General features: G+C 34.7%; 1 protein-coding gene and 1 long non-coding RNA gene across 6 annotated transcripts in view; one reads left to right on the top strand and one right to left on the bottom strand.

Moving 5' to 3' along the window:
- The window catches only part of anpepla (alanyl (membrane) aminopeptidase-like a), a 30,343-nt gene extending 6,781 nt beyond the window's left edge, over positions 1–23,562 (top strand). Inside the window, exons 3-19 of one of the 2 annotated variants that reach the window (XM_001922952.9) lie at positions 970–1,112; positions 1,194–1,320; positions 1,436–1,590; positions 1,669–1,782; positions 6,890–7,033; positions 7,115–7,180; positions 7,267–7,332; positions 10,567–10,742; positions 10,839–11,046; positions 13,437–13,492; positions 13,592–13,739; positions 13,867–13,958; positions 15,620–15,730; positions 18,341–18,508; positions 19,991–20,131; positions 20,378–20,438; positions 23,180–23,562. In XM_001922952.9, the coding sequence (XP_001922987.2) occupies positions 970–1,112; positions 1,194–1,320; positions 1,436–1,590; positions 1,669–1,782; positions 6,890–7,033; positions 7,115–7,180; positions 7,267–7,332; positions 10,567–10,742; positions 10,839–11,046; positions 13,437–13,492; positions 13,592–13,739; positions 13,867–13,958; positions 15,620–15,730; positions 18,341–18,508; positions 19,991–20,131; positions 20,378–20,438; positions 23,180–23,332 (2,129 nt within the window). In that variant the 3' untranslated portion in view covers positions 23,333–23,562. Of the gene's footprint in view, positions 1–969; positions 1,113–1,193; positions 1,321–1,435; positions 1,591–1,668; positions 2,142–4,275; positions 7,034–7,114; positions 7,181–7,266; positions 7,333–10,566; positions 10,743–10,838; positions 11,047–13,436; positions 13,493–13,591; positions 13,740–13,866; positions 13,959–15,619; positions 15,731–18,340; positions 18,509–19,990; positions 20,132–20,377; positions 20,439–23,179 lie in introns of both variants that reach the window. The other variant, XM_073908116.1, reaches the window with a different exon arrangement.
- Positions 1–26,554, bottom strand: part of LOC137490254 (uncharacterized) — a 68,505-nt gene that overhangs the window by 29,091 nt on the left and 12,860 nt on the right. For 2 of the 4 annotated variants that reach the window (XR_012383180.1, XR_012383181.1), the window contains exons 2-3: positions 13,873–13,939; positions 13,663–13,731 (exon numbers count right to left, since the gene is read on the bottom strand). This is a non-coding gene — a long non-coding RNA (uncharacterized lncRNA). Of the gene's footprint in view, positions 1–2,181; positions 2,273–3,027; positions 3,062–13,662; positions 13,784–13,872; positions 13,940–26,554 lie in introns of those variants that run through there. The other 2 variants (XR_012383183.1, XR_011009616.2) reach the window with 2 other exon arrangements.

Here is a 26,554-nt window from a genome sequence, read left to right as displayed (position 1 = left end):
CCCCTTTGTTAGACGCTGTGACGGGCGGGAACTCAGGAACTCGCGCCGGCCAGAACCAAGGTAAGCTGTTCCCGCCCCTGCCTGCCACTTAGCTACCTATCTGCAGCCTGCCACCTACCTAGCTACAGCCTGCATCTTATATATATTATAGGTAGATACAGACTGGTACAGACTGATGTGACTGGAGTGGGGTGGGGGTGTTTTATTTATACATATATACGCCTTTTTTTTAGGTGAGGGCAGGCACGTGCAAACATAGGGCTCAACCTGTGCAGTGCACATGCCCTTTTTAGTCTTGGATAGAAAGTGCCCTTCCAAAATGATCAAAAGTGCCCCCGCGACGCGGCACACCTTCGGTCCCGCCCTTCAGTAGGCACGCGACAACACAGCTGATCAGTACGCGCACGACAACACAGCTGATCAGTACGCGCGCGATAACACCGCTATTCAGTACGCGCGCATCCACTCAGCAGTGGGTGAGGGAATGGAAGTTTTGAGTGAGTTCCCCCAAGCCATACTGAGGGTCTCAACTGCTTCCGCTCTAAAGCCAAATGTGGTTCAGATTTGTGAGAAGAAGCGCTGTCAAGTCTCTGGCAGCAAGGAGTAGGCAAAAGATGCCATGTTCAGAAGAACTGTTCATAATCTTCACTCAATGTTCTATTAATGTTCAGGACACGTCATGCTCAGAAGAAATAATTAAAACTGTTAATAATGACATTTGAGGACTTTTTTTTTGTGAAATCCCTTATGCGGCCCAGCCTCACCCAGACTTTGCCCCCAGGTAAATTGAGTTTGAGACCCCTGATCTACAGTATATAGCTCAATATAGGTTTGTTAAAGTTATACAGTGTTTTTATTCTAAAACACCATATTAAAACAAAAATGGACTGCACTGTTAGTTTTTCATTTCTTCATCTGTAGACACACGTGAATTCTTGACTCCAGCTTTCACTATTAATGTTTCCACAGGCACTGAAAACATCACAATAGAAAATCAACAGGTTTTACAGACCAGATTTGAGCCGACTGAAAAAATGTCCACATACCTGCTGGCCTTCGTCATCAGTGAATTCCCCAGCATACAATCCCCACTAGGGGCTAACAAAATTCTGGTAAACATTCAAGACATTCATTTTAAAATGCCATTCATTTGATGCATTTTGATTGCACTGTTTGTTTGGGTTTTTGTTCAGGTCAGAATTTGGGGACGTAGAGAAGCCATCGAGAACGGAGAGGGAGATTACGCCCTAAATGTTACATTCCCGGTTTTGAAGTATTTAGAAAGCTATTACAACACCACATACCCCCTGTCCAAATCAGGTGAGAGTTTAAACAAGCAACTTCATTCCACTATTTGTGTCTCAATCTGTTACATCCATAAACACTAGGCCACATGGGGAAATAAGCAGTCCGAATATGACTTTCCGCTCTCTAGACCAAATCGCTCTGCCTGATTTTTCCGCTGGAGCAATGGAGAACTGGGGTCTGGTCACATACAGAGAAACTTTTCTTTTCTACGAGCCGAAAGTATCCTCTCATGAAGATAAAGAAGGGGTGATCACTGTAATCTCACATGAACTTGCCCACATGGTACGTGTGTTATGTCTGTTTCTACTTTTCAAATGATCAAATTAATTAATCTTACAGCTTCGTAATTGTTTTTTTCAGTGGTTTGGGAACCTTGTGACCATGAGATGGTGGAATGATCTTTGGCTCAATGAAGGCTTTGCAAGTTATGTTTCATATCTCGCCGCTGATTATGCTGAGCCTACATGGAATATTGTAAGTTTTTTAATGACTCAATTGACAAAGTATATAAAGATCATTTCAAATTTCAAAATGGCAGCAAACACATCACTATAGTGAAGCTAGTAATCAAAATGCTGAATTAAACTTCAATTCAAGGGCTTTTCCATAATATATGAAGTTTATTTATAAACTAATTTAGAGAGGATCACGAGTGCAACCGGTCCGCATTAGCTAATGTACTGTATGATCCACCAATCAGACGAAGCCTAACTCTCTATAAATAACCAGAGCATCTTACCAACCATCTTCGTGTTGAAGAATTCCCCCTTCCACCCCTACTTCTCCCCCTTTTTCCCTTGACATGGCGACACGGCGGCCCAATGATAAGCACTGTTGCTTCACAGCAAGAATGTCACAGGGTCAAGTCTTTACCTGGCCAAGTTGACTTTTCTGTGTGGAGTTTACATGTTCTCCCCGTGCTCGCGTGGGTTTCCCCCTGGCTCCCACAGGTAAGACATGTGACCTAAGAAAATTGACCAAACCAAATTGACAACATTGAAAAGCACTTAATCAGTAGTATATCTATCCACAGTAATTCCTAATTCCTATTCGCCATAACAAGCAGGGGAGTTCTCGAGACCTACTTGAGCTCAAACTCCCCTCTTGCCCGTCAACGGGAGGGAGCCCCGGGCTCGAGGATCTTATGAGCTCAGGGTTCTCCCGGGGACAGCATGACAAACACCCTCTATAATCAATCATCAGCTAAGAGTGAACTCTTTAAAAGAAGTTAAATGAAATTATGATATAAATACAAATCATAAATATGATGTATTAACTCTAGTTTATGAATTAATAAGTCAACAATACAACTTATGAGATAAATAAATTAAACTCATAAATAAATAAGATTTAAAATGTCATATCTAATTTAAAATTACTTTAAAAAAACGTTGCATACAATTCCAACAACAACATAAACAAAAACAACAAAAAAAAAACATAAAAAATTGCAGGGAAATCTGGGAAAGTCAATTTACGGTTAAAATGATTAGCCTTTCCTGTGAAATATGTATTCTTTTTCAGACATTTCCCAGGTGATGTTTAATAAAGCAAGGCAATTTTCAAAGTATTTTCGAAAATATTTTTCCTTCTATAGAAAGTCTTATTTGTTTTATTTTGAACAGAATAAAAGTCCCAGATCCAAACATTGTAAAACGCGAATAAATAACTGACAATTATTGCAGTAAAAAGTGATGTTGCAAACAAATAAATACTTACATATTTCCTGCCACTGATTTCGTTTCAGTGCATCCTGTAAAGAGAATCAACACAATTAAATTAATCTTTATTTCTGTAGTGCTTTCACAATGTAGATTGTGTCAAAGCAGCTTAACATAGTGGATTATAGGAAGTTGAAATTGCATCAATCCAGTTCAGAGTTTAAGTTTAGTTTAATGTGATTTAACATTCACTGCTAAAAGTCCAAACACTGAAAAGCAAGTCCATCGATGCACAGCTCTAAAAGTCCCGAATCATGCAAGCCAGTGGCGACATGTCTATCATGAATATTAAATATTACATACATTTTTGATCTTGAAAATTTCTAAATCAAACCAGAGTTTAGCAAAACTCTGCCAAAGCTATTTAATAAAAACGAGTTTGTTCATAAAAATTCATGGTTCTCTTTAGTATTTTTTTTTTTTTAGATATTAAAATGTTTTTCAAATTGGGTTACTTAAAGTTCTATGGGGGCCCTGAAAAGGTTATATTGTATGTCATTGGTACAGTGATTTTATTGAGTGAAATTTTTTTATCATATTCTGTAAATACGACTAATAAGTGATTTGGTAACACTTTACAATGAGGTTCATTAGTTAATGCATTTACTAACATGAACTAATCATGAACAACACTTGTACAGCAGTTATTAATCATAATTGAACATTTACTAATGCATTATTAACATCCAAGTCCATGCTTGTTAACATTAGTTAATGCACCATGAGTTAACATGAACTAACAATGAACAACTGTATTTTCATTAACTAATGTTAACTAGCATGAACTAATACAGAAGTAAATGTATTGTTCATTGTTTGTTCATGTTAGTAAATGCATTAATTAACATTAACTAATGAACCTTATTGTAAAGTGTGACCAGAGATTTTATAATGTGTCATGAATAAACTCAAATAAAAATAAATCTCTACAGTTTAGGAAAAAAAAACTTTACACTTTACAATAAGGTTGTTTTAGTTAATGCATTTACTAAAACAAACAAACACTGAACAATAGACCATTTCAACGTGGTGACGTCATTGGCCCTTGAACATTTCCTGCTTGTTGTCACATTATTTCATTTCTGTAACAAGAGGCGATTCAATCATAACTTAATGTTATAACAGCCATTGTAACATTATTTATCAATATGTGGAACGTATTTGACTCTCAGAAGCTACGGAAGTTTAAAATGTAAAACAGGAAATATGTCAGGACCATTGTTATTGTTTACCTCCTTCAAAATAGTCTATACATTTATTATATCATCTGATTGTGTTATTTACACACTATGCTATCCAAACCATGCCCAAGCCCGTTTCCTGGATCGTTTGAGAAGTGTGAGTGCTCTGAATCAGGCTTTGGCCGGCCCTGGCCCGGTTGGAAGAGGTGTGCCTGAGTGCGGTTCACTTGGGCTTGCAAAGCACGCCTGAGCCCGACACTGAAGACGAGACGTGAGTTTTAAGGGACTGCTTCATATTGATTTATTAATCATTCTTACTGTTCATTGAACGCAAACTGTCGTAGATTGTTAAAGACGCAAACCCCTCACTGCAGGACAGGTGCACCTTCAGCAAACCTCCTAATTCCTGCAGCACGAGGAATTTATGATTGTTTATGAGCGTCAAAAGGGGCTGATTTATTCGGCGAAATATTTAACTGTCTGTCACCGTATCCCAAACCACTAAAGTGATATAACTAAAGAGCGCTTCTAACTGAACAGCTAATCATCGATAGCGTAATTGAGCTCAGGCGCGAATGCAATGTGAGTGTGGGCTGTCGGGGGTGACGGAAAGGGGGACAAGCGTGATTCGGCCCGGTTCAAGGCAACTGTACATAGTGTGAGTACGCCCTAATGTTAACAAGCATGCATTTTTATGTTAATAATGCATTATTAAATGTTGAACTATAATTAATAAATGCTGTACAAGTATTGCTTATACGTAGTCCATGTTAATAAGTGCATTAATTATTGAACCTTATAGTAAAGTGTGACCAAACTGGCAGGTGTGGTTGTCAGAATTGTACTATTAAAATGTACTAGAAACCAAGAAAGGAATTTCACATTTTTACGGAAAACCACTGAAATTGATTCATTTATATAGTTATTTTGAACATCAAACCTTTGTTTTACAGACAAAAAAGCAATCATTAGCATGTGGTGATAAGTGTCATATGACAACCACTTTTCTCAGAAGCAATAAACATTTATCAAAAATAAATGTAACAAAAAAATTATAATAAAATGTATTAAGTAATGCCCTACAATTAATGCAACTCAAGCTCATCCTGCATGTGGACGCGATTTATGTGGGCAGAGGTACATATGGCCGCATTGTATTTTTTTAAGCGAACGCTATAGGGCGGTGTGACGCCGCTTCTCTTCGCGCTTGCCTGCTGACAGCTCACCTCCGTGTAGAGGGCTTTCCCGCCACAACCAGTTTGTCCGGTTAGCTCGTCGTGTACGTCGGCAGAGTGGAGACCCGGAGGGGAGCCGATCGCCACAACGGCGATGACCGGGTTTGTGTCCGTGGAAGAGCGGTTCAAGAAATCAGGTAAGACAAAAACAGAACCCAAAAAATAAAGTGAACGAGATTTAACACGTAGAGAATGTGGTGTAATCCAAAAACACGGTCAAAATAAGACGAGGGCTTTTCTTTTTTTTTGATGGCTTTTGTAAATCGTTGCTTGTTTTTAGAGAAGCGTGCATGTGAGCGGGCAGGTCAATAAATAAAAGTGGTTGGGTTTAGGGAAGGAGGAGGAGGAGGGTGGGTTGGCCGATTGGTCGGTCGACCAGTCAATCATTCAGTCAGTCGGACAGACGGTCGCTCGACAGCGGCCTCCGACGGCTTTACACAAGAACAGCATGGGCGTGAACGGCGCTCGCAAGATGGGTTCGAGATGCGAAAATGCGCACACAACGGCCTCTCGCGGATTTGTAAAAACAAAAACTGCACCTCTCGAGAGGTTTGCAGGACTACGTTTCCGGAATGAACCTGGGTTGAATTAATGCCTTAGTAGGAAGTAATGCCAACAAAAAAGCAAGAAAAGTGTTATAAAGGGATTTCTGGGAACGGTTACTCACTGTATATACAGTACTATGCAATAGTTTTAGGCCACCATCTTTCTGTTGTTTTACTAATAGTATAATGAGTATATGTGATTATTCACCAAACCAGTCAAACAAGTGTAATGTTTTGAGTAATTAAAAAAAAAGATATTTATACAGGGTGAATACATTGTCTTTCAGTTGATGTATGGTTTGTTAAGATAGTTTAGAGTTTTATTTATTTTAGTTTTAATTATTTTAGACGTGAAAGAATGTTGGAAAGAGGCTGGTTCTACCAGTATTGTTAGCAATCTTGTCTAAATAGATGGAATTGTGAATGTTGAAACGTACAGACAGGTTTTTATCCATTATGCCATTATGCTAATTGTAGTGAAATCCTACTTAGAGAAAGAAAACAGATGATGAAACACAGACAGTCATGAAATGGCCTCCACAGGGTCCAGACCTGAATATTATTGAGGCTGTATGAGATCACCTGGATAGAAAAGGAAAGCTATGACCGTCTAAACCTAAAGAAGAAGAAGCCTGATACTACACAGCACATTATTTCAGAAAATGTCAGGACAATTAGACCAAAACAGTTCAAGCTGTGCTGGAATAGTGCTTAGGACTTTTTCACAGTATATTAAGGACATAAGGACATAGGATTTCTACTCTAGCATATTTACCGTTTTTTTTTTTTTTTTACATTCAAACACACAGCCATTTTTACAGTGTATGTTCATAAAGTGAGTTGAAAATGCTAATAAAGTTTAACTAATGATTAAATAATTAGTGTTTTCTCTCGTGCAGAAAGAGCTGATGGTCCTGCAGCAGGTTTACCGGGCGTTTACTGTCGACGCTCTTGTGTCCTCGCACCCTCTGTCTTCACGAGAAGATGCAGTCAACACCCCGCAGCAAATCGAAGAGCTGTTTGATGCCGTAACATACAGCAAGGTTGCATCATGTGCCAAAGACAGCTCGAAATATCGCTGTTAAGCAATGTTTTTAGACAACAATCATTCTTTGTTTTTACAGGGGGCTGCAGTGCTTAGAATGCTGTCTGAGTTTCTGTCCGAGTCCGTCTTCGCTAAAGGACTTCATGTATGTCTAAATGGTTGGAGGTTTTGATGTTTATGCTACTGAGTGACTTTTCCTCAGCAGATCATGTTTGTATGTGATTTCCACAGAACTATTTGCAAGAGCATGCTTACAGCAACACAGTGTACACAGATCTCTGGAAAAAACTGCAGGAAGTAAGTTAAAAAACTGATGTTAATACTTTAATCCTTGTGCGTCCTTATTGACATCTCAGATCCAAACAGAAATCTGATTTATGGTCATGTATGAACTTATTATATACAGCTGAAGTCAAAAATATTTGCCCTTCAGTGTTTTTTTCCCTTCTTTTTTAAATATTTCCAAAATGATGTTTAACAGAGCAAGTAATTTTTCACAGTATTTCCTATAATATTTTTTCTTCTGGAGAAATTCTTAATTGTTTTATTTCAGTTAGAATAAAAGCAGTTTAAATGTTTTTAAACCATTTTAAGGTCAATAAAAGTAGCTCCCTTAAGCAATATTTTAGTTTGGAACGTCTACAAAACAAACCATTGTCATACAATGAGTTGCCTAATTACTCTAACTTGCCTAATTAACCTTATTAAGCCTTGAAAATGCACTTTAAACTGAATACTAGTACCTTGAAAAATATCTGCTAAACTATTGTTTAGAAATGTGTTAGAAAAATTATTTCAATGTGTTGTTAAAAGAATTTCAATGGGCTCTATGCACAGCTAGAGTTTTAAAGCCAACGATAAACTTCCGGTGAAAGCTTAATGTGTTTATTTTCAATTTCACAAGGCTGTTTTTACAGCATCAATGTTGTGATGTAATTACCATACATTCAGTTAAATCGATTTAGGCATTCATTAAGTTGGTCAAGCGTAAAACGAGATTAAAGACCGCTGTAGCCACTAGAACCGTCAGTAGCAACAGGTGCAGAAATTCAATTGAAAATACTGGGGTAAAATAAACATATTTTAAAGACATGGCGGGGGGAATTTAATGCAGTGCTTCTTGTCTGATCTGACACCCACTTCAGTATATCTAACAGGCAGTGAAGATCACTGATTTTTAAAGAAATCAGATCTTAAACATGACAATTTTGTAATGGAAAGACGGTTCACTGGAAGAACTTAGGCTGCCTGGCTAAAAATTAAAAGTCTGTGTGCATATAGCCCATTGTTAAACTTAAATTGTTAAACAGAAATTGGGGAAAAATATAAAATAATACAAATTTAACAGGAAAGTTAATAATTCTGACTTATATTGAGTTATAGTAGCTATGCTAGTACATGTATAAGTCTTAACTTAATTTAAGTCATAAGTATGCCCACACGGAATCTGCGTGCACAGAAGTCCACAGATTTTCCACAGATTTCCGCAGATGTTTGGACCATCATTCATTTTGTTTATTTACTTGAATAAATGTGTGTAAATCTATATTTATTCAGTTTTTAAATTAAATACAGTAATATTATTGACTAATATGAAAATGTTTATCTGATTTATGTACAATGCAGTTTGTAAAGTAAATTTTTTTTGTTATTTAGTAGATATATTATATGAGAGACTTGCTTTATCAAATAAATTAATCTAATTGGATTTGCATTTTAAACATTAAATAAAAGTTAAAAAGATATTCTTTCATATATTTCATTAAAGGTTTTAGTTATGATACTCCCAAAATAATTCTGCAGAAATCCCCAGATTTTTACCAAAATTCTCAGCAGAAATAGCAAAAACCGTCCGCAGATTCCATCTGGCCCTAGTCATAAGTATATTATAAGCTCGATTTCTAATTCTAATGGTTGAAAAACACTACATGTAAATGTCCATTTATATATATATATATATATATATATATATATATATATATATTTATATAAATGGACATATATATATATATATATATATATATATATATATATATATATATATATATATATATATATATATATATATATATATATATATAAATAAATAATCAAAGTTGATTTATTGGCATGACTGTAAAAATACAAAACTATCAAAATAATAGAATAGAAATAAAACATCATTAACAATTTCAATCTAATAAACAGTGTACAAATAAAAACGGGTCATATACAGTGTCTGTAAACATAAATTTGTATGTCAAGTTTGTGATTTGCATCTATTTGTCGTTTTCACTTTTGGCAAAAAGATGCATTTTTTATGAAATTTATTATATTTCACCTACATTCCCCCCAAAAATATAATAATGTGTTACAATTTATGTAGTTTATGATCATTTACTTATCCATGTTTTGGTATTTTATTGTAGTAAAGATTATTAAACTGATTAAAAAATAATAAAAAAAAGAATATTATTGTAAAAATTATTAAAATATAATACTTTATTACAGTATATTTATCTTTTTTTTAAACGGCACAACAGCGGTTATATGTTTTTGGTATTTTATTGTGGTAAAGATTATTAAAATTATTTTTTTAAATGATTTTATTGTACAAATTATTAAAATATTTATTCATTTTTATTTTGGCTTGAGACTGATTTATATTTCTGCATCAAGCTATCAAGCTCAGGCATATGCTCCGGTGCAGCCTGCATAGGGTTGCATAGCCCGCTCTGTGACTGATGCGCACTTCTTAAAAAATTTAACTACACGTCGCAATGACGCGTAGCGCAAGCTCTGTGATGGGTCGGCTTGGTACCGATGACGAGCGCTGCCTGTGCTGAGAGCCGCGAGCCCGATAGAGCAAGTCTTTACAAGTGTCGAGTCCCATGAGCTCCTCCACAAGGAAACTTTTGTTTTGTGTTTACCTTATGATTAAAGTTGTTGCACGCCCGCTGGTTCCCGCCTCTGAATGAATAAATAAACAAAACACCCACGAAGTAACTCGACACAGAGGAATGTAAAAACCTTCTGCCATCTAGCGTTTTGGAAGTGTTATTACACAGCAAAACAAACAGCAAGCAGAATTATAAATGCACGACTACGCTCAAGGCAGGCACAGTCACGTCACTTGACACAGAAGTACACTGTAAATCAGCCATTAGTATTAATCTGGGGTCGCCACAGTGGAATGAACCGCCAACTTATCCAGAATATGTTTAAAGCAGCGGATGCCCTTCCAGCCTCAACCCATCACTGGGAAACACCCATACACTCCCATTTACACACACTGTGCCACCGCACCGCCCTTTTATTAAAATGTGATACGTTTAATTATACTTAACATTTGTTTAATTGACACACATTGTTAAATGTTTCTGTTTTGGTATTTTTTTGCAGTCAAGATTATTAAAATTCTTTTAAAAAATAATATTATTGTAAATATTATTAAAATGTAATACTTTTAATTATATGTTAATGCAAAGTGTGTGTGTAATTTTCACAGCCATAACTTCAGATTTAATTTGATTTCTATATAATTTAATTCAGGTTGCAGACTCTGATGGAAACGTTCATCTCCCAGCCTCAATAGAGGAAATAATGAATCGCTGGATTCTTCAGGCGGGCTTCCCTGTTGTAACTATTGACACTCATACAGGAAGTATCTCTCAGCAGCACTTCCTGATTGACCCAGAGGCAGTAGTAAACAAACCATCTGACTACAAGTATGTTTACATTGACTAATCTGAAAACACCCAAGTCCTGTACTTATAAAGAGTTCGGTTTTAAAGTATACTGTGTGTGTCTTCAAAATGATGCAGTTACGAGTGGTTTGTGCCCATCACGTGGATGAAGAATGGCAGAAACATGGGCCAGCACTGGCTCCTTAATAAAAGCACTTCATATGAGCTCATGAAGACAGAGACAAACTGGATACTGGCCAACCTGAATGTCACGGGATACTACAGAGTTAATTATGATTCCCAGAACTGGGAACGTCTCATTAAACAACTGACTTCAGATCATCAAGTGAGTATCTTATAACCTGATTGATGTTAAAACATTCAGAATATTCATACAGAATATACTTTATTTACATATCATTCATATACATAAATGAATACTTAAAAATTTTGGTCCCACTTTATATTAAGTGTCCTTAACTACTTTGTACTTGCATCAAAAAAAAAATACAATGTACTTACTGTTTATGATGTATTTGAGAACACTTGTGGTGCTTTTGAGTTGGGATAGAGGTTGGGTTATGGACAGGGATGGTGGTATGGGTAGGTTTAAGGGTGGGTTAAGGTGCAAGGGATGGTCAACAGTGTATTTACAAATGTAATTACAAAAGTTAATTACAGATGTAATTACATACTTGTATTTAATCAAGCATAAGTACACAGTAAATACATGTATTTACACAATAAGTACATTGTTACAAACTATTAATTTCTGTGTAAATACATATTAGTTAAGGCCACTTAATATAAAGTGGGACCAAAATTTAAAATATATATTTTCAAACAGCTAAAAATGTCATCAAAAATAATATTGCAATTACTGCAATTAAATTTTCAACTTTCAATTTTTAAATTTAAAGATGTGGTCAGAGTAGAGATTAATGACGTACAATGAAAACAAAACAAAAAGAAATACTAGGATCTTTTAACTAAAGATGGCGTGTTTCAAAACGTAAAATAAAGTGGTAGAAAAACAGTTTAGATCTTTTTTTATATTTAATTAATATTTAATATTTAAAATGTAAATATCATTAAGTAAAACCATTGTTTTAACTTCAGAAGAGTTTGAAATAAATATTTGAATAAACCTGATGAACACAACAATTAAAACATTTGTTACTTTGACAAACTGTCACCACCAATCATTTTCTGGAGAGAAATTTGAAAAATTATAGTAATAAAATTAAATTAAAAATAATAATTATATATACACTACCTGACAAAAGTCTTGTCATTGATTCCAGTTGTAGGAGCAATAAATAATAACTTGACTTCTAGTTGGTCATTTGGAAAAGAGGCAGAAGGTAGATTTTTGAACTGCATCCCAATTATCACAAATACTGCAGAAGGACTATTAAAACCCGCATGGAGCCAAGATTCTCACAAAAATCAGTCAAGTTTGGTAAAGAAAAAACATAGTTTGGGCTAACTTTCAGTATAGGGGGTGTGAGAGAGATTTGCAGAGTGGATGGCAACATCAACAGCTTGAGGTATCAAGACATTTGTGCTGCCCATTATATTACAAACCAAAAGAGAGGGCAAATACTTCAGCCTCCACAATAAAGTTCCTGAAAGCAAAGAAGGTCAGGGTGCTCTAGGATTGGCCAGCCCAGTCACAGACATGAACATTATTGAGCATGTCTGGGGTAAGATGAAGAAGGAGGCATTGAAGATAAATCCAAAGAATCTTGATGAACTCTGGGAGTCCTGCGAGAACGCTTCCTTTGCCATTCCAGATGACTTTATTACTAAGTTATTTAAGTCATTGCAGAGATGTATGGATGCAGTCCTCCAAGCTCATGGGAGTCACACAATATTTATTCTTTTTAAACTGCAGTATGACTTTATATTCTATACTGTACATTATTTCTTGTAAGTGACGAGGACTTTTGACTAAGCAAAGTCAAACCTTACTGTCTTAATTAAATAATGAAAAATCAAGGCATGATCATATTTTATTTTGGTAAAATAAGCGTATTTGAGAGGACCTTGCCTTTCATATAAGCCACTTCTGTTACTGTAACGAGGAGCCTGACACGGAGGGATCCATTTGCAGTATATTTATTAAACACAGTTCAAACACAATCATACAATACACACTTACGTGCGAACTCACATCAGTAGTATTCAGTATGGGTCTAAGGGTTGGCGGCTGGCTATCAAGGAGTGATATAGCAGGCATGGATCAGTGGCAGGCGGCGTGGTTCAGAGTCGGGATATCAGGGTTAGTTCAGGGCAGGCGGCGTGGATCAGAGTCAGAGTACAAGCAAGGTTCGGGGCAGGTAGAAGGCAACACAAGGTGGATAACAGTCCAGGTAATACACGGGAGATCAGGCAAGGAGATAACGCTCAGAAATGTCAGACAGGGCAGAACAAGACTTCGCAAAGGGCTGAGAGTGAGAGTTGCTTATATGTGTGAGCGTGGGTCGTTAGTGTGATGTGCTGCAGGTGCGTGTGGTTATCAGTTACTGAAGATGACGTAATGCTTAGAAGTGCGGTGATGGTGGCCTCTGCTGGCCAGCGAGGGGAAGACTGGGACTGAGTCGGTGAAGTCAAGTTGTTGTTTTTTTGTTGTTCCTAAAACTTGGATAGGACTTTTGTCAGGTAGTGTACATGTATGAATGCATAAAAATGTTTGTTTTGTTTTACAAAAGTGTTTGTTTTGGATTTTTTTAGGCTATTCCAGTTCTCAACAGGGGTCAGATTATTGATGATGCATTTACTTTGGCGAGGTAAGCTAACCCCAGTGACAATTTATTGATGGAAACATTTTTAATAAATCAAGCTTTTAATAGTTAAATAATTAACCGTCTGATTCTGACCATTCAAAGAGCAAAGATTCTCAACATAACCATGGCTCTGAGAACAACCCAGTATCTCTCAAACGAGAAGGAGTACATACCGTGGGAATCTGCCATTAGAAATCTGGAATACTTTTTCCTCATGTTTGACCGAACAGAAGTCCGTGGACCTTTGGAGGTATAGAAGTTGACTTAACATAGGGTATCTGATGACAAAACAAGCTAAATGAAATATGTACATTTCATTATTGAGAGAGTATGATCAATTCAACACATAATGCCTTAATATTTGATTATTTATCAAGGCTTACCTGCGGAGAAAGGTGGAACCACTTTTTCACTACTTTAAAGTCATCACATCAAACTGGACTCGGAAACCTACGAGACACATGGACCAGTAAATACACTTTTATCTCTCTCATGGTTTAATTCATATATTAACACCACACACTTTTCGGCTATAAATTAAAACTTTTATAAAGGTCATGACAAACCAAGTTGTTCTAGAACTACATTGCTTTATTTTCAATGTTGTAAAAACAATTGAGTTACCTTAATCGATTTGAGTTGGGACAACATGAAGGAATTGTGAGGGACCCAGCTTTTTTTTTTTTTTTTTTACAGTATATGACAATAAAATTGTTAAACATACTATAATATACTATATACTATATACTAAACATACTATACTATATAACTTTATAAGCATTAAAAGTAATATTCACTGTAATTAAACTGATGTTTAAATTCTGTCGATTTACTCAACCTTTACTTGAAAAGGTTTCAAACCTTTATAAGTTTCTTTCTTTTTGTTGAATCCAAAAGGAGATATTATGAAAAATGTTGGAAACCTGTAATCATTTCCAGTAGGCAGAGGATGTCAACGTGATGTTAGATTGACGCTGTAACCCAACGTCAGGGGATGTTGCATTTTGTTTAGAAATGAACAAATCAGGTTGAGAACCCAACATCAGGCCGACGTCAATGTCCAACGTCAGACAGACGTTGCATATTGGTTATTTCCAATGCAACCTAAAACAACAAAATATCAACGTCTAATAATATTACAGCTTGACGTTGTGTGGACATTACCAATACGATGGTATACCTGATGAATAAATGGCAGTATTTGATGTCAATATGATGCTGGTTTAAGATGCGTGCTCGATGTTTGGTCACTATCCAACACAACCCCCAATAACAACATCACTTCATATCTTTATTGGACATAAAAATAACATTGTTCTTAGTCTCTAGTGACCTAAATATAACCTAATATTAACATCTTATGACATTGTGTCTCTGCTGGGTTGACCCCCATAGTATTTGTATTTTCCACTATGGAAGTCAATGGTCACCGGTTTTCAGCTTTCTTCAAGATATATTCTTTAGTGTTCAACTCCTAAAGGTCTGGAACCACTTGACAGAGCATTCATAGTGACCACATGACCACACTAGGTTATCTACTAATTAGCATATACAGTTATTTAAAAAGTCAAGTACAGTAAATATTAGGGAAATAGTGAAAATTCGGTCTGTATCTAAAATGATAGTCATAGAGACAATTATAGGCTTATTTAAAGGGATAGTTCACCCCCAAAAAAGACAATTTGGTCATCATTTACTCATGCTCTGAGTTTCTAAAAAAACAGCCATTCACTTCTATAATATTTCTGTTCTTACTATGGATGTCAATTGCTGTTTTATTTACAACATTTTTCAGAATATCTTGCTTTGTGTTCAACAGAAATAAAAACCTCATAATCATAATCAGAACCACATTAGTGTGAGCAAATTAAAATTTTTGGGTGAACAATCCCTTTAAATCTATAGGTTCAGAGGGGTATATATGATCATAAAAACAAAATTACTATTGTTATTGCTGGTACAAAAACTGGACGTCAGTGAAAAAATGTATGATGTTGATGCTAGTATACACTTTACAATATTGTAAACAGAGAATTGACATTTTTCCACAAAATATTGGTAATATTATAAGTAATGTTATTTATTGAGGTTACTGCTATGTTGCCTGATTTGTTTGTCCTCGATTTATAGATACAACCAGTTGAATGCGATCACAATGGCCTGCAAAACTAGAGTCAAAGCATGTTCAGAGCTCACCAGCATGTGGTACAGACAATGGATGAAGGACCCGAACGTCAACCCGTATGACAACCTCTTCTCTCATCTTAAAATCTGAATTCAGTTCAGTTCACCTCATTATTATGAATACACTAATGTTTAGTTCAATTCAGTAATGAAACTTTAAATTCAAATAATGCTTTCCAGATTTTCACTATGTTAGGACTAGCAGAACTGAGTTGAGTTGCTGAGACTTTTATTAAAGAATGTTGATGTGCTTCCAACTGAAACTGAATATTAAGCAGGGGGCGGTGCTTTCTTTTTGCACATCATTCCCTTGTAGTAAATGTATGGTAAGAGGGGTGTGGTTATTATACAGTTGCTGAAGGGAAGGACCACCACTCCAAATGCAGAAGCAAATGATCGAATTTTGATTAAAGATTATTTTATTCGGTGAATTAACTTGCTCAATTTAATTGTTCACCTAAAGAATAACAATATGCGCTAACAAAATAAACATCGTACATTTTGATTTCATACTTTAACTACTTTTTTAGTTATTTCGATCTGTTTATTCTGAATTACTGATGTCTTTTGAAGCACTGCTTTATAACACTTTGAAATCTTTAAGAATCCTTTATTTTGAATCAGTGGTGTGGTACGCGTATCAAATTGGCAAGGTCCTGTGATTTCAGTAAAAGGTAACATCGTGATATTACTATTTTGAATATTTTTTCTTCAATTCTCCACTTGGGACATCTAATTTATCTAATATCAAATGCATACCAGAAATCATGCAAGTTCACTCAGATAGCCCCCCCAGTGGTGAATCACTGAACAGGTTTAATAGATTTTACACAGCCTGATCTCATGAAGAAACGTAACTATTTTACGTTTTGTCAGTTTAGTGGCTTATTCGTACGAATTCATATGATTTTTAAAAGGAGGCATGGCTCTAAATTAAAAGGCAATGTACTAAATTCTACGAATGAGATTGTATAAATTCATATGAATTAGGCACTAAAGAGTTACAAACTGCCGTGAGATAGCGTTGATTTTACCTCATCTTATATCTGTTTACGAGCTTGTAAACATTTTATTAATACATATGTAAAATTAAAATAACATTAGCTAAAGGTCTCTTATAAAATAATGAATGCTTGAAAATTTATAACAATGTATAGTACGCAAACACTTAAAATTTAATGACATTAGATGATATAAGTGGATTTTTAAGTTACATTTTTAATTTAAAGTTTGCAATAAATTTGAAAAAGCCAATTCTAATGGATGTTTGTTTTGTATTTACATATTTAGCATGTGGTTTTGAACTGTTTCGAATCATTTTGTGAAGCAATTGGTTCAATTGTTTTGAAGCTTTGAAAAGCTCAATTTTGCCCATCTCTGAATTCAGTCTAGGCTAGTTTAATTCAGCTCTTTATCATTCCACAAATTTACTTTTGAGCTCAGTTCTTCAGTTCAGTCGGTTTAGTTCAACGACAGCCAGTTCAGTTCCCATATTAGTTGAAATCAAGTCCACTCCAAATTCATATATTTTTGATTCAGCTAATTTGCTAATTTAGTTCAGTGATTCAGTTCAGTTTAATAGGAGTAAAAGTTCATTTCACTTATGTCTACCTCTATTTTTCTGTTCTTGGGAGTTTAGTTCATGGGATTTCAGTACAGGCCAGTAAAATTCATCTCTTTGTCATTGCACAAATTTGATTTAATCTTGTTGAGCTCAGTGATTCATTTCAGTTTAGTAACAACCTGAATTCAATTCAATCAAGTTTGGTTCACTTTTTTTTAGAGTTCTTTTCATTATAATCACGCATGTTCAGTTGAATCCAGTTCCACTCTGAATTCATTTCATGGCTTTCTTTACGATTGCACTAATTTGTGAATTCAGTTTATTCAGTGATTCACGTCAATTTAATAACAGTCAAAACTGAGTTCACTTATTTCTACCTCTTTTGACTATCAGGGACCACACCACAACCAGTGCTTGTGAAACTTTATTATAAGTTGTTTGAGAGAAGTAGGGAATAGTTATGAAGTTTGAAAGGAGAAGTATGGATGATTATTGAAGTGTGTGTGGTCACGTGATGTGCGTTTTCAGCCTTTTTGGTGTGAACGGAGAGCTGTTCAGAAATGCTGGGTAAAACGCTAGTGTGGATGCGGATCATTTTCATTCTACACTAGTGTAAACGGGGCCTCAGAGTGGGGGCTTCATCTCAAAGGTGAATGTGGAACCTTTAAAAGACCCCCCAATGCACCCTGCATGTGGAAGTGGAGAGAGATGGGGGGGGGGGGGGTGTACAGTATAAATGGATAAGTTTAGAGGGAAATGGGAGGGAGTAAGACTCTGAGATAAATGGTTTAGGGAGGATTCCCCTAAATAGTATAGGAGGGAGGCTGATTGGTTTAGGCATGGCCCTGCCACTGAACTTTTGTTAATTCTTTAACTCTATTTCATTCTGTTTATGGCAGTTTAGTTCAAGTCAATTTCATGGTGAATTCAGCTTAATAATTTTTGTTATCTTTTGTTAAAGTCAGAATCCAAAGCAGTTCCCTTCAGTTCTGTCTATTCAGATATTGTCCAGTAGATTTCAGTTCAGTTCACACTTTATTTGAGCTTGTTTTGACTCATTTAGGCTCAGATCAGTTACTGCAAGTTTCATTTCTCCACTCCAGAGTTCCTTCAGATCTGAAGACTGTTGTCTACTGTAATGCCATTGCTGCTGGCGGTGTCGAAGAATGGGATTTTGGATGGGCGATGTTCAAGAACAGCACTGTAGCTGCAGAGGCTGAGAAACTGATGTATGGTCTGTCCTGCACTAAAGAGCCCTGGCTGTTGAACAGGTGAGACCACATCTTCACACATGAACACTCATGCAAGGTGGCTCAGTGGTTAGCACTGTCACCTCACAGCAAGAAAGTCACAGGTTCTGTCTGGGTCAGTTAGTGTTTTTGTGTGGAGTTTGCATGTTCTCCCCGTGTTGGCGTGGCATCCGTTGCATTTAACATATGCTGGAAAAGTTGGTGGTTCATTCCACTGTGGCAACCCCTGATAAATAAGGGATTAAGCCAAAGGAAAATGAATGAACGAATGAATGAAGTTTTGGCCTTAAAATAAACTGCAGTCTGAATTTACCAATTATAGGCTCTATGCACGAGGACTTTTATTTTGAATAAGCCAGTTCAGGCTCACCGTGTTTAAGATTTTTGGATTTGTTTAAAATCAATGATCTTAACTTCCTGATTGAGATGTAATATTAAAAGTGCTTCTCAGAGCGGACAACAAGCACTGCATTAAATTCCATTGTTTTGCATCATGTCTTTAAGATATGAACATTTATTTTAACACAGTATTTTCAATGGAAAATGCTGCTCCTCACAGCACTCACGTTTAAACTGCCTTTTAGTTTTGCACTTGAACAACTAAATGAATGCTTAAGTCTGTTTAACTGACTATATTTTGATTAAATTAAATTATTGATGCTGTAAAAGAGACCTTATGAAATAAAAAATAGTCACAATACTCTTTCTCCAGGAGTTTATTGGTGGCTGAAAAACACTTCTGTGCATATTGGTGATTTTATAGGATTGATTATTTGCTTATTGAGCAAATCTGGGCATTTTGCTGCAAAGGATTTCTATTACAAATGTTTTGCTTTCGTCAAAAATAAAAAACAAAATAAATGTTCACTACTGTTTTCACAAATATGTTAGACAGCTGTTTTGAATGTGGACAATCTTAAGCAGCAAAAAAGCCTAATAAACTGGAAGAAAATGCTTTTCTTAAACCTTTTTTTCTTGTTTTTGCCCAAATGGACTAGACAAATCATAAATATGGCTTGGTTTTCAGAAATAATATGCTCAATTTTTTTCCTTAAAACAAGCTAAATAATCTGCCAATGTGGTAAGCATTGTAATCTTGTTATCGCTTTGACCTATTTTTCCTGCTTACCCCATAGGCAGATCGTTTAGCTTGTTTTAAGGAAAAACCCACATCATTTTAACGTATTATTTCGAAAAGCAAACCAATTGTTTTTTGCTTGTCTAGAAAATCCCTCTTGATTTAAGAATCTTTTAACATTTAGACTAGAAACAAGAAAAAATTGTGCAAAATGATTTCTGAAAGATAACGTGACACTGAAATGCAGCATTCACATAACAGCAATACATTTTTTTTACATTTATTGAATCAGAAATTTTTTTTAATTGTTATAAAAAATTATATTTAAATATAAAAAAACTATATTTAAGTTTTTATATTTTATTTTAACAAAAAAAGTTAGACAATTTCAGCTAATTTAACAGCCTTTTATCTCTTTTCCACAGGTACCTGCATTACGCGATTGATCCGAACCTAATCAGGAAGCAGGACGTCACCTATCCCATTGTGTATATTGCCAGCAATGTAATTGGCCAGCCGTTGGCTTGGGACTTTTTCAGAGCCAAATGGCAACTTATGACAACAGAGTAATTATTATTATTCATATTATTGTTGTTGTTGTTGTTATTATTATTACTATTGTTGTTGCTATTATTATTATTGCTATTATTATTACTACTACTAGTGTTGTTGTTGTTATAACCACAATTTTTACATAATTAACATAATTATGAGTCATGCTGAAAAAATAAATAAATAAAAGTGGTGCTTTTCTTTCTCTCAGCAAAAACTAGTTCTCATAATCACTTTTTCCCATTATGTGATCTCTGTAGATTTAGAGTCCTGATCCTGGGCATCGTAAAAACCTTTTCCACAGAATTTCAACTGCAACAGGTTTGTGCTATTTGTGCTATATATATATATAAAAAAAAGTAAATATTAATACAATGTATTTTTTACAATGACTTTGTGTTTGTAAAATCAATGTATTTTTTTATACAATGACTTTTAAATGTTTTGAACGAAGTCTTTTATGCTGCATTTATACCCTGTACACTCTTGTTTGCTTGTTAAAACTACTTATTTAAAATGAGCTGAATTAACACAATACTTGAGATTATTTTGGGGACAACTTGATTGTTTTATGTTCAATCCACCTAAATTGGTAAAAACAATTACATTTACTTTGATTGGATTGTGCATTAGAATGTAAAGCAAAACTATTGGTTTCTACTCTTTTAAAAGCATCTGACTAGACTTTTAAACAAAAGCATTTGCAGTATTTTACAAATGCTTAAAAATTAAGGTGCAGTAGGTGATCTGCCAAAGTGCTAACAGGTTAACATCAGTGGTGTGAAGTAACAAATTACAAATACTCATATTACTGTAATTGAGTAGTTTTTCTCAGGAATTGTAATTTACGAAGTAGTTTTAAAGGTACTTTAACTTAAAGATACAATAACTGTACTTTTACTTTCCCTGGACTACATTTTTAGTGCAGTATCAGTACTTTTACCCTCTGGCTTTCCTTCAGCCTGCAGTCTCTACTTTATTTTTTCTTGTCTGTGGGGATTAGAAATATCAGTCCTTTGATTCCTGTCCAACCAAATTGCAAACAGAAGGTAAATCGCATCATAATGAACTACCTCAAGTCATGGGCGATTTATACTTGAAGCAAACTGTTTTAAAGCATTAAAAGTGTCCCAAGGAGGATGTCCAAAATCTTTACATGCATTGACCCAGAAACTGTTTAGAAGCATGTCACTGATGCGAAGATGACGGATGTTTACTGTATGATGACCGAAATGGCCTTAAACACCCATAAGATGTCAACGTGACATCAAACTGACGTTGTAATCCAATGTTATGGGGACGCTGCATGTTGTTTGGAAATTAAAATTGGGTTGATGTCAGAACTCAACATCAGGCCCAATGTCAATGTTCAACGTTCAACCTAAAATCAACATCTAATGAGCTTAAAGATTGACGTTGTGTGATAGTTACCACTATGACGTCTATCAGACGCTGGATTTTGGCTGCCATACCTAACAAATAAATGTCAGTATTTAACGTCAATATGTTGGTTTAAGATGTTGGCTCGACGTTGGATTTTGATGACTTTCTAACACAAACTAAAATCAACCAAATATCAACGTCATTTGACGAAGTTATTGGCTATCAAAATAACGTTGTCCTTAGACACTGGCTAGACATTGAATTTTGGTCACCTTAATTTCATTACCTAAATCTAACCTAATAATAACATCTTATGACGTTGTGTGTCTGCTGGGCAAAAACTAAATGCACTACAGAATGTTACGTTTACACATATTCACAAATTAGATGTAAATGCATCAGCTTTTTGCAGCGCAATACTCACTACTCTTGAGTATTTTTTAAAAGGGTTACTTTTATCAATACTTTAAGTAATATTTACAAAAGATAATTGTACTCTACTTGCACTACATTTTTAGGCAAGTAATGGTACTTTACTTAAGTATGATTTTTCAGTACTCTTTCCACCACTGGTTAACATACAGTATCTTTGAAACACAATCCCTCCCCTGCCATCCGAATGCATTCTTAAAGATGACAGTAGACAACTCACTAGTTCATGTTTTTTAACTGGCAAATTACTTCATAGTACTACAATTCTAGACATAAAACTGTATTATATCTAGCACGTTTTCAGTTGTGTAGCATATTTCATCCATGCAAGGATTACTACTGTATTCTTAGAGGTTGGCCGGCGGTGTGCAGGAATTACACTTATTACTAAGCCACACAGTACTTGCATGCTATTTCAGACAATATTTAAAGTAGCATGGTAAACAATATAGGGAGCGCGTCACAGGTTGTCATTGTTCAAAAATAAACCAATGTGAATACAAAACCAACTTCACCTTAGTAAAGCAGGCTAGGCGGAATAGTGCTGATTACTGATGTTTTGTTGTTGAACTAAATAAAAATCTACATTATCGATGCTGTAAAAGGACCTTATAAAACTGGTCACATCAATCTTTCGCCCGGAAAATTTCAGTGACTGAACAACACTTCTGTGCATATAACCCATTCATAATGAACACAATCTAAATCAGCTTTGCGTGACTAAACACTTTTAAAACATAACATTAACTATCTAAAAGAAATACTTCAGCCATGTTGTCGTCCTTCCTCCAGTGAGCAAAAGTAACTCCCAATATTGAGTCAAGATTTTAATTCATTATTTGATCTTACCGCTGTGATCGTTTCGTCTACACATGAACATTTGGCGAGCGTGCACGATGTATGCACAAATGGCAGATCTGCGTGAACAGAGATGAGTCATTGTACAAATCTACATTTGATGGCAGACAGTTTGGGCTACTTATCAGAATTATGGGAATTGACAATATTTAGTTGGATGAACATTTTTTAGTCTTATGCCTAACCCAAAATATAAAAACACATATAAATATATTTAGATCCTTTACTTTAATTATTACTATCGGAATGTGAAGAGACTTTCAACCAGCACAACAAAAACATGTTTCTGAAGACAATCACCAACTGCACTTCTATCTGAAAAAGTGTAGCTGTCATAACACGTGTTTATCTGTTCCTTACTCTCTCTTTTTTTCTTTTACAAATTGCAGTTACAACGATTCCAAGAAGAAGTTGCAGAGAGTGGCGTTAGTTTGGGCACACATGCAATAGAACAGGCCATCGAGCAAACCAAAGCCAACGTTAAATGGGTTTCTGAAAACAAAGTGCAAGTGATGGACTGGCTGATCCAACAGTCAGCCTGAATGCCCATTCCAAGCAGTTTTGCTATTAAATATTTTCAGATTTACATGACTATTTTATAGATTAATATAATTTTGAAAAATAATTGCACAGAAAATTTCTCACCAATATATTTTGCAGTATTTTATGACTTGCCTACTGTCACTCAACGTGTATATGTATATATGTGTGTATGCTTTCAAATATTTAACATTAAACAAATAAAATTTTATGTTTATCATCACTAATTTAATTTAATTTTGTACTGTCATTTATGATCCAACTGCCATTAACTATTTAATAGTTTGTATTTTAGAAAATCTGTGTTTTTGTTATTTTTATTCATTTATAAAATTTCTCCATGTTTTATTTTAATGTGTTCAAAATGTACAAAAATTAAAAGGATAAATATTTGCTTGTCAACGCAAGTTTTTATAGTTAAAAGCAGAGTAGAAATAAGTTTTTAAGATTAGGGTTCAGTGTTTCTTCTAGGATTTTATCCAGCTGTGGCGGCAGGCCTTTTTTTTTTTTTTTACACAGATCGAGTTTATTTTCTTAATGAGTTATAGGTGTGTTTATACACACCTATGAAAAATAAACCAATGTGTGAAAATAAACCAATCAGAGTCTCATCTCCCATTCCCTTTAAGAGCCTTGTGTCGCGCCATAAGTGCATTTGCAATTTACATGACGTAAAGTAAGTGTAAAGTAAGTGTAGGTGGAAAAACTGACCATTTCACAAGCAAGAAAACAGTTAAACAGAGCATCTACCGCGTGAGAATGAGAGATAAATAATCTACTTTCACTTTCGCTCTCGTGGACAAGGAAACCTTTACTCACAGACATCACTTAGCCTATAAATAATTAATTTTGTTTGTTAAGCGCAAATATTTGTTTCAAAACTATTTCTAAATTCAGTTCTAATTTCCAGCAAATGAATAAATGAACAATATTAACGAAGTGTGGTTAAAAACCTGAGTTATATCCTAAAACACATGCTGTGCCCCATATGGTCTAAAACCTGCAGGTGGGCAAATCTAAGCTTGTTTTTAATAAAACAAATATAAATATGGATATAATAAATATTACAGCTAATAATAATAACATTATACAAAACCAAATTGTTATGAATGAACTGAAAAAGCCTTGCGAGATGAAGAAGACAAAGCAGTGGTTTTTCATATTTATGAACTAGAAAATAATATGTTTTGTAATATTTTAATCCTTTATATTTATATCCTATATCTATTCTTATTATATCATATATATATATATATATATATATATATATATATATATATATATATATATATATATATGTCCTTAATATTTAAATTATTTCATATGTAAAATATTTGCGTATTGTTCTACATCTTGTGCGTATTACGCAGTGTGTAAGCCAGGCGCAACTCTGCGCTGGAGTTTAGACCGGGTTTGTTTTGGTCTACTGAAAAATCTATTATAGTTTCTCAAAATAGCAACGCGCCAATAATGCGCCTCATAACGCTTTTCTTTTTAGACCAAAATGCCTATGGGCGCACATATGAGTGCAAATGCATTTGCTATTTAAAGAGCGTGGCGCAACGCCTCAAAACGACTCTTGCGCCAAGCTGAAACTAGGAAAAGAGTATTGCAAAAAAGTATTGCGTTGCGCCAGAGAGCAAACTGCTGTAATATCTACACTGTAAAAGCCAAAAAGTTAAGGTAACTCAAACCGTTGAAGGAAACCGATTTCTACAAATCATTTAAGTTCAAAAACTAATCCTAATGAGTACTGTGAACTTAATGCATTTGAGTAAATGAAGCAATTTGAGCACAGTAAAACCCAATAGATGAAGAGAAATCAAACTAACTGAGTACTGTAAAACCCAATAAGTTAAGGCAACTCAAACCATTTGAGGTTTGCAAGTTAAAAAAACTAGTCTACAGTTGAGGTCAGAATTGTTTGCCCCCCTGTTTTTTTCCCTTAAACATAATAGTTTTAATAACCCATCTCTAATAACTGATTTATTTTACTTTGCCATGATGACAGTAAATAATATTTAATTAGATATTTTTCAAGAAACTTCTATACAGCTTAAAGTGACATTTAAAGGCTTAACTAGGTTAATTAGGATAACTAGGCAGGTTAGGGTAATTAGGCAAGTTATAGTATAACGATGGTTTGTTCTGCAGACATTCGGGAAAAAAAAGCTTAAAATTGCTAAGAATTTTGACCATAAAATGGTTTTAAAATAATTTAAAACTGCTTTTATTATAGCCAAAATAAAACAAATAAGACTTTCTCCAGAAGAAAAAATATAATCAAACATACTGTGAAAATTTCCTTGCTCTGTTAACATAATTAATTTGCATAGTTAACATAATTTGTAAAACATTTTAAAAAAGAAAAAAAATCAAAGGGGGTTTAATAATTCTGATTTCAACTGTACTTCTAAAAAAGACCACCATTAACCCAGATGAAAATCTAAAATCCACACCAAAAGTTGCATATTATTTAATAATATTACTGAAATAAAAACGGAATGAATGTATATTTAAACACATTTACATAAGTACATATATAAACTCAATGATACGCTCAAAAAATCTGTGGCAATTTAATAACTAATATTGTACATATTTTAAAAAAAAGATTAACCCAATAGCAATGTGCATCAGTAACCCTGATCAAGATCTACCAGCACATAAAGAATTACCAGGCATGCTCGAATCTGCAACTACAACTTAAATGTGGTCCATTCTTCTGTGCCATTAGGGACTCAACAGAGGAAGCAGACAAGACATGCACAAATGGGAGGAAGGGAGGGTGAGGAAGTGATGCACTATTATGGTGTCTGAAAGCAGCTGCAGACTTATCACCTTTAAGATTCTTATAGCACATATAAATGGACACTGAAGAACAGCTGTCACTCGTGTAACTTATTGAGCTATTACTATCTTTAAGTAGTCACAGCAAGACTTTATTTAGATTTTATTTGTGAAATCTGCTTTACGGTGTATTAAGCAAGGCTATAATATTAAATAATTTGTATATAAAAGTAAAAAAAAAATATATATATATATATATATATATATATATATATATATATATATATATATATATATATATATATATATTTATATATATATATATATGTATAAAAAGATATAACATTTTAAAAAGTATTTTTCAAGGCTTTATTTGCTGGAAAATGAACACTTCATTAATATGTATATGTACAAACATAAATAACTGTAAATAT

This window comes from Danio rerio, chromosome 7, assembly GCF_049306965.1.
Source record: "Danio rerio strain Tuebingen ecotype United States chromosome 7, GRCz12tu, whole genome shotgun sequence".
In the NCBI taxonomy this organism is placed as follows: Eukaryota; Metazoa; Chordata; class Actinopteri; order Cypriniformes; family Danionidae; genus Danio; species Danio rerio.
The sequence above is the reverse complement of the archived record's forward strand: the minus strand, read 5'-3'. Positions and strand labels throughout refer to the sequence as shown.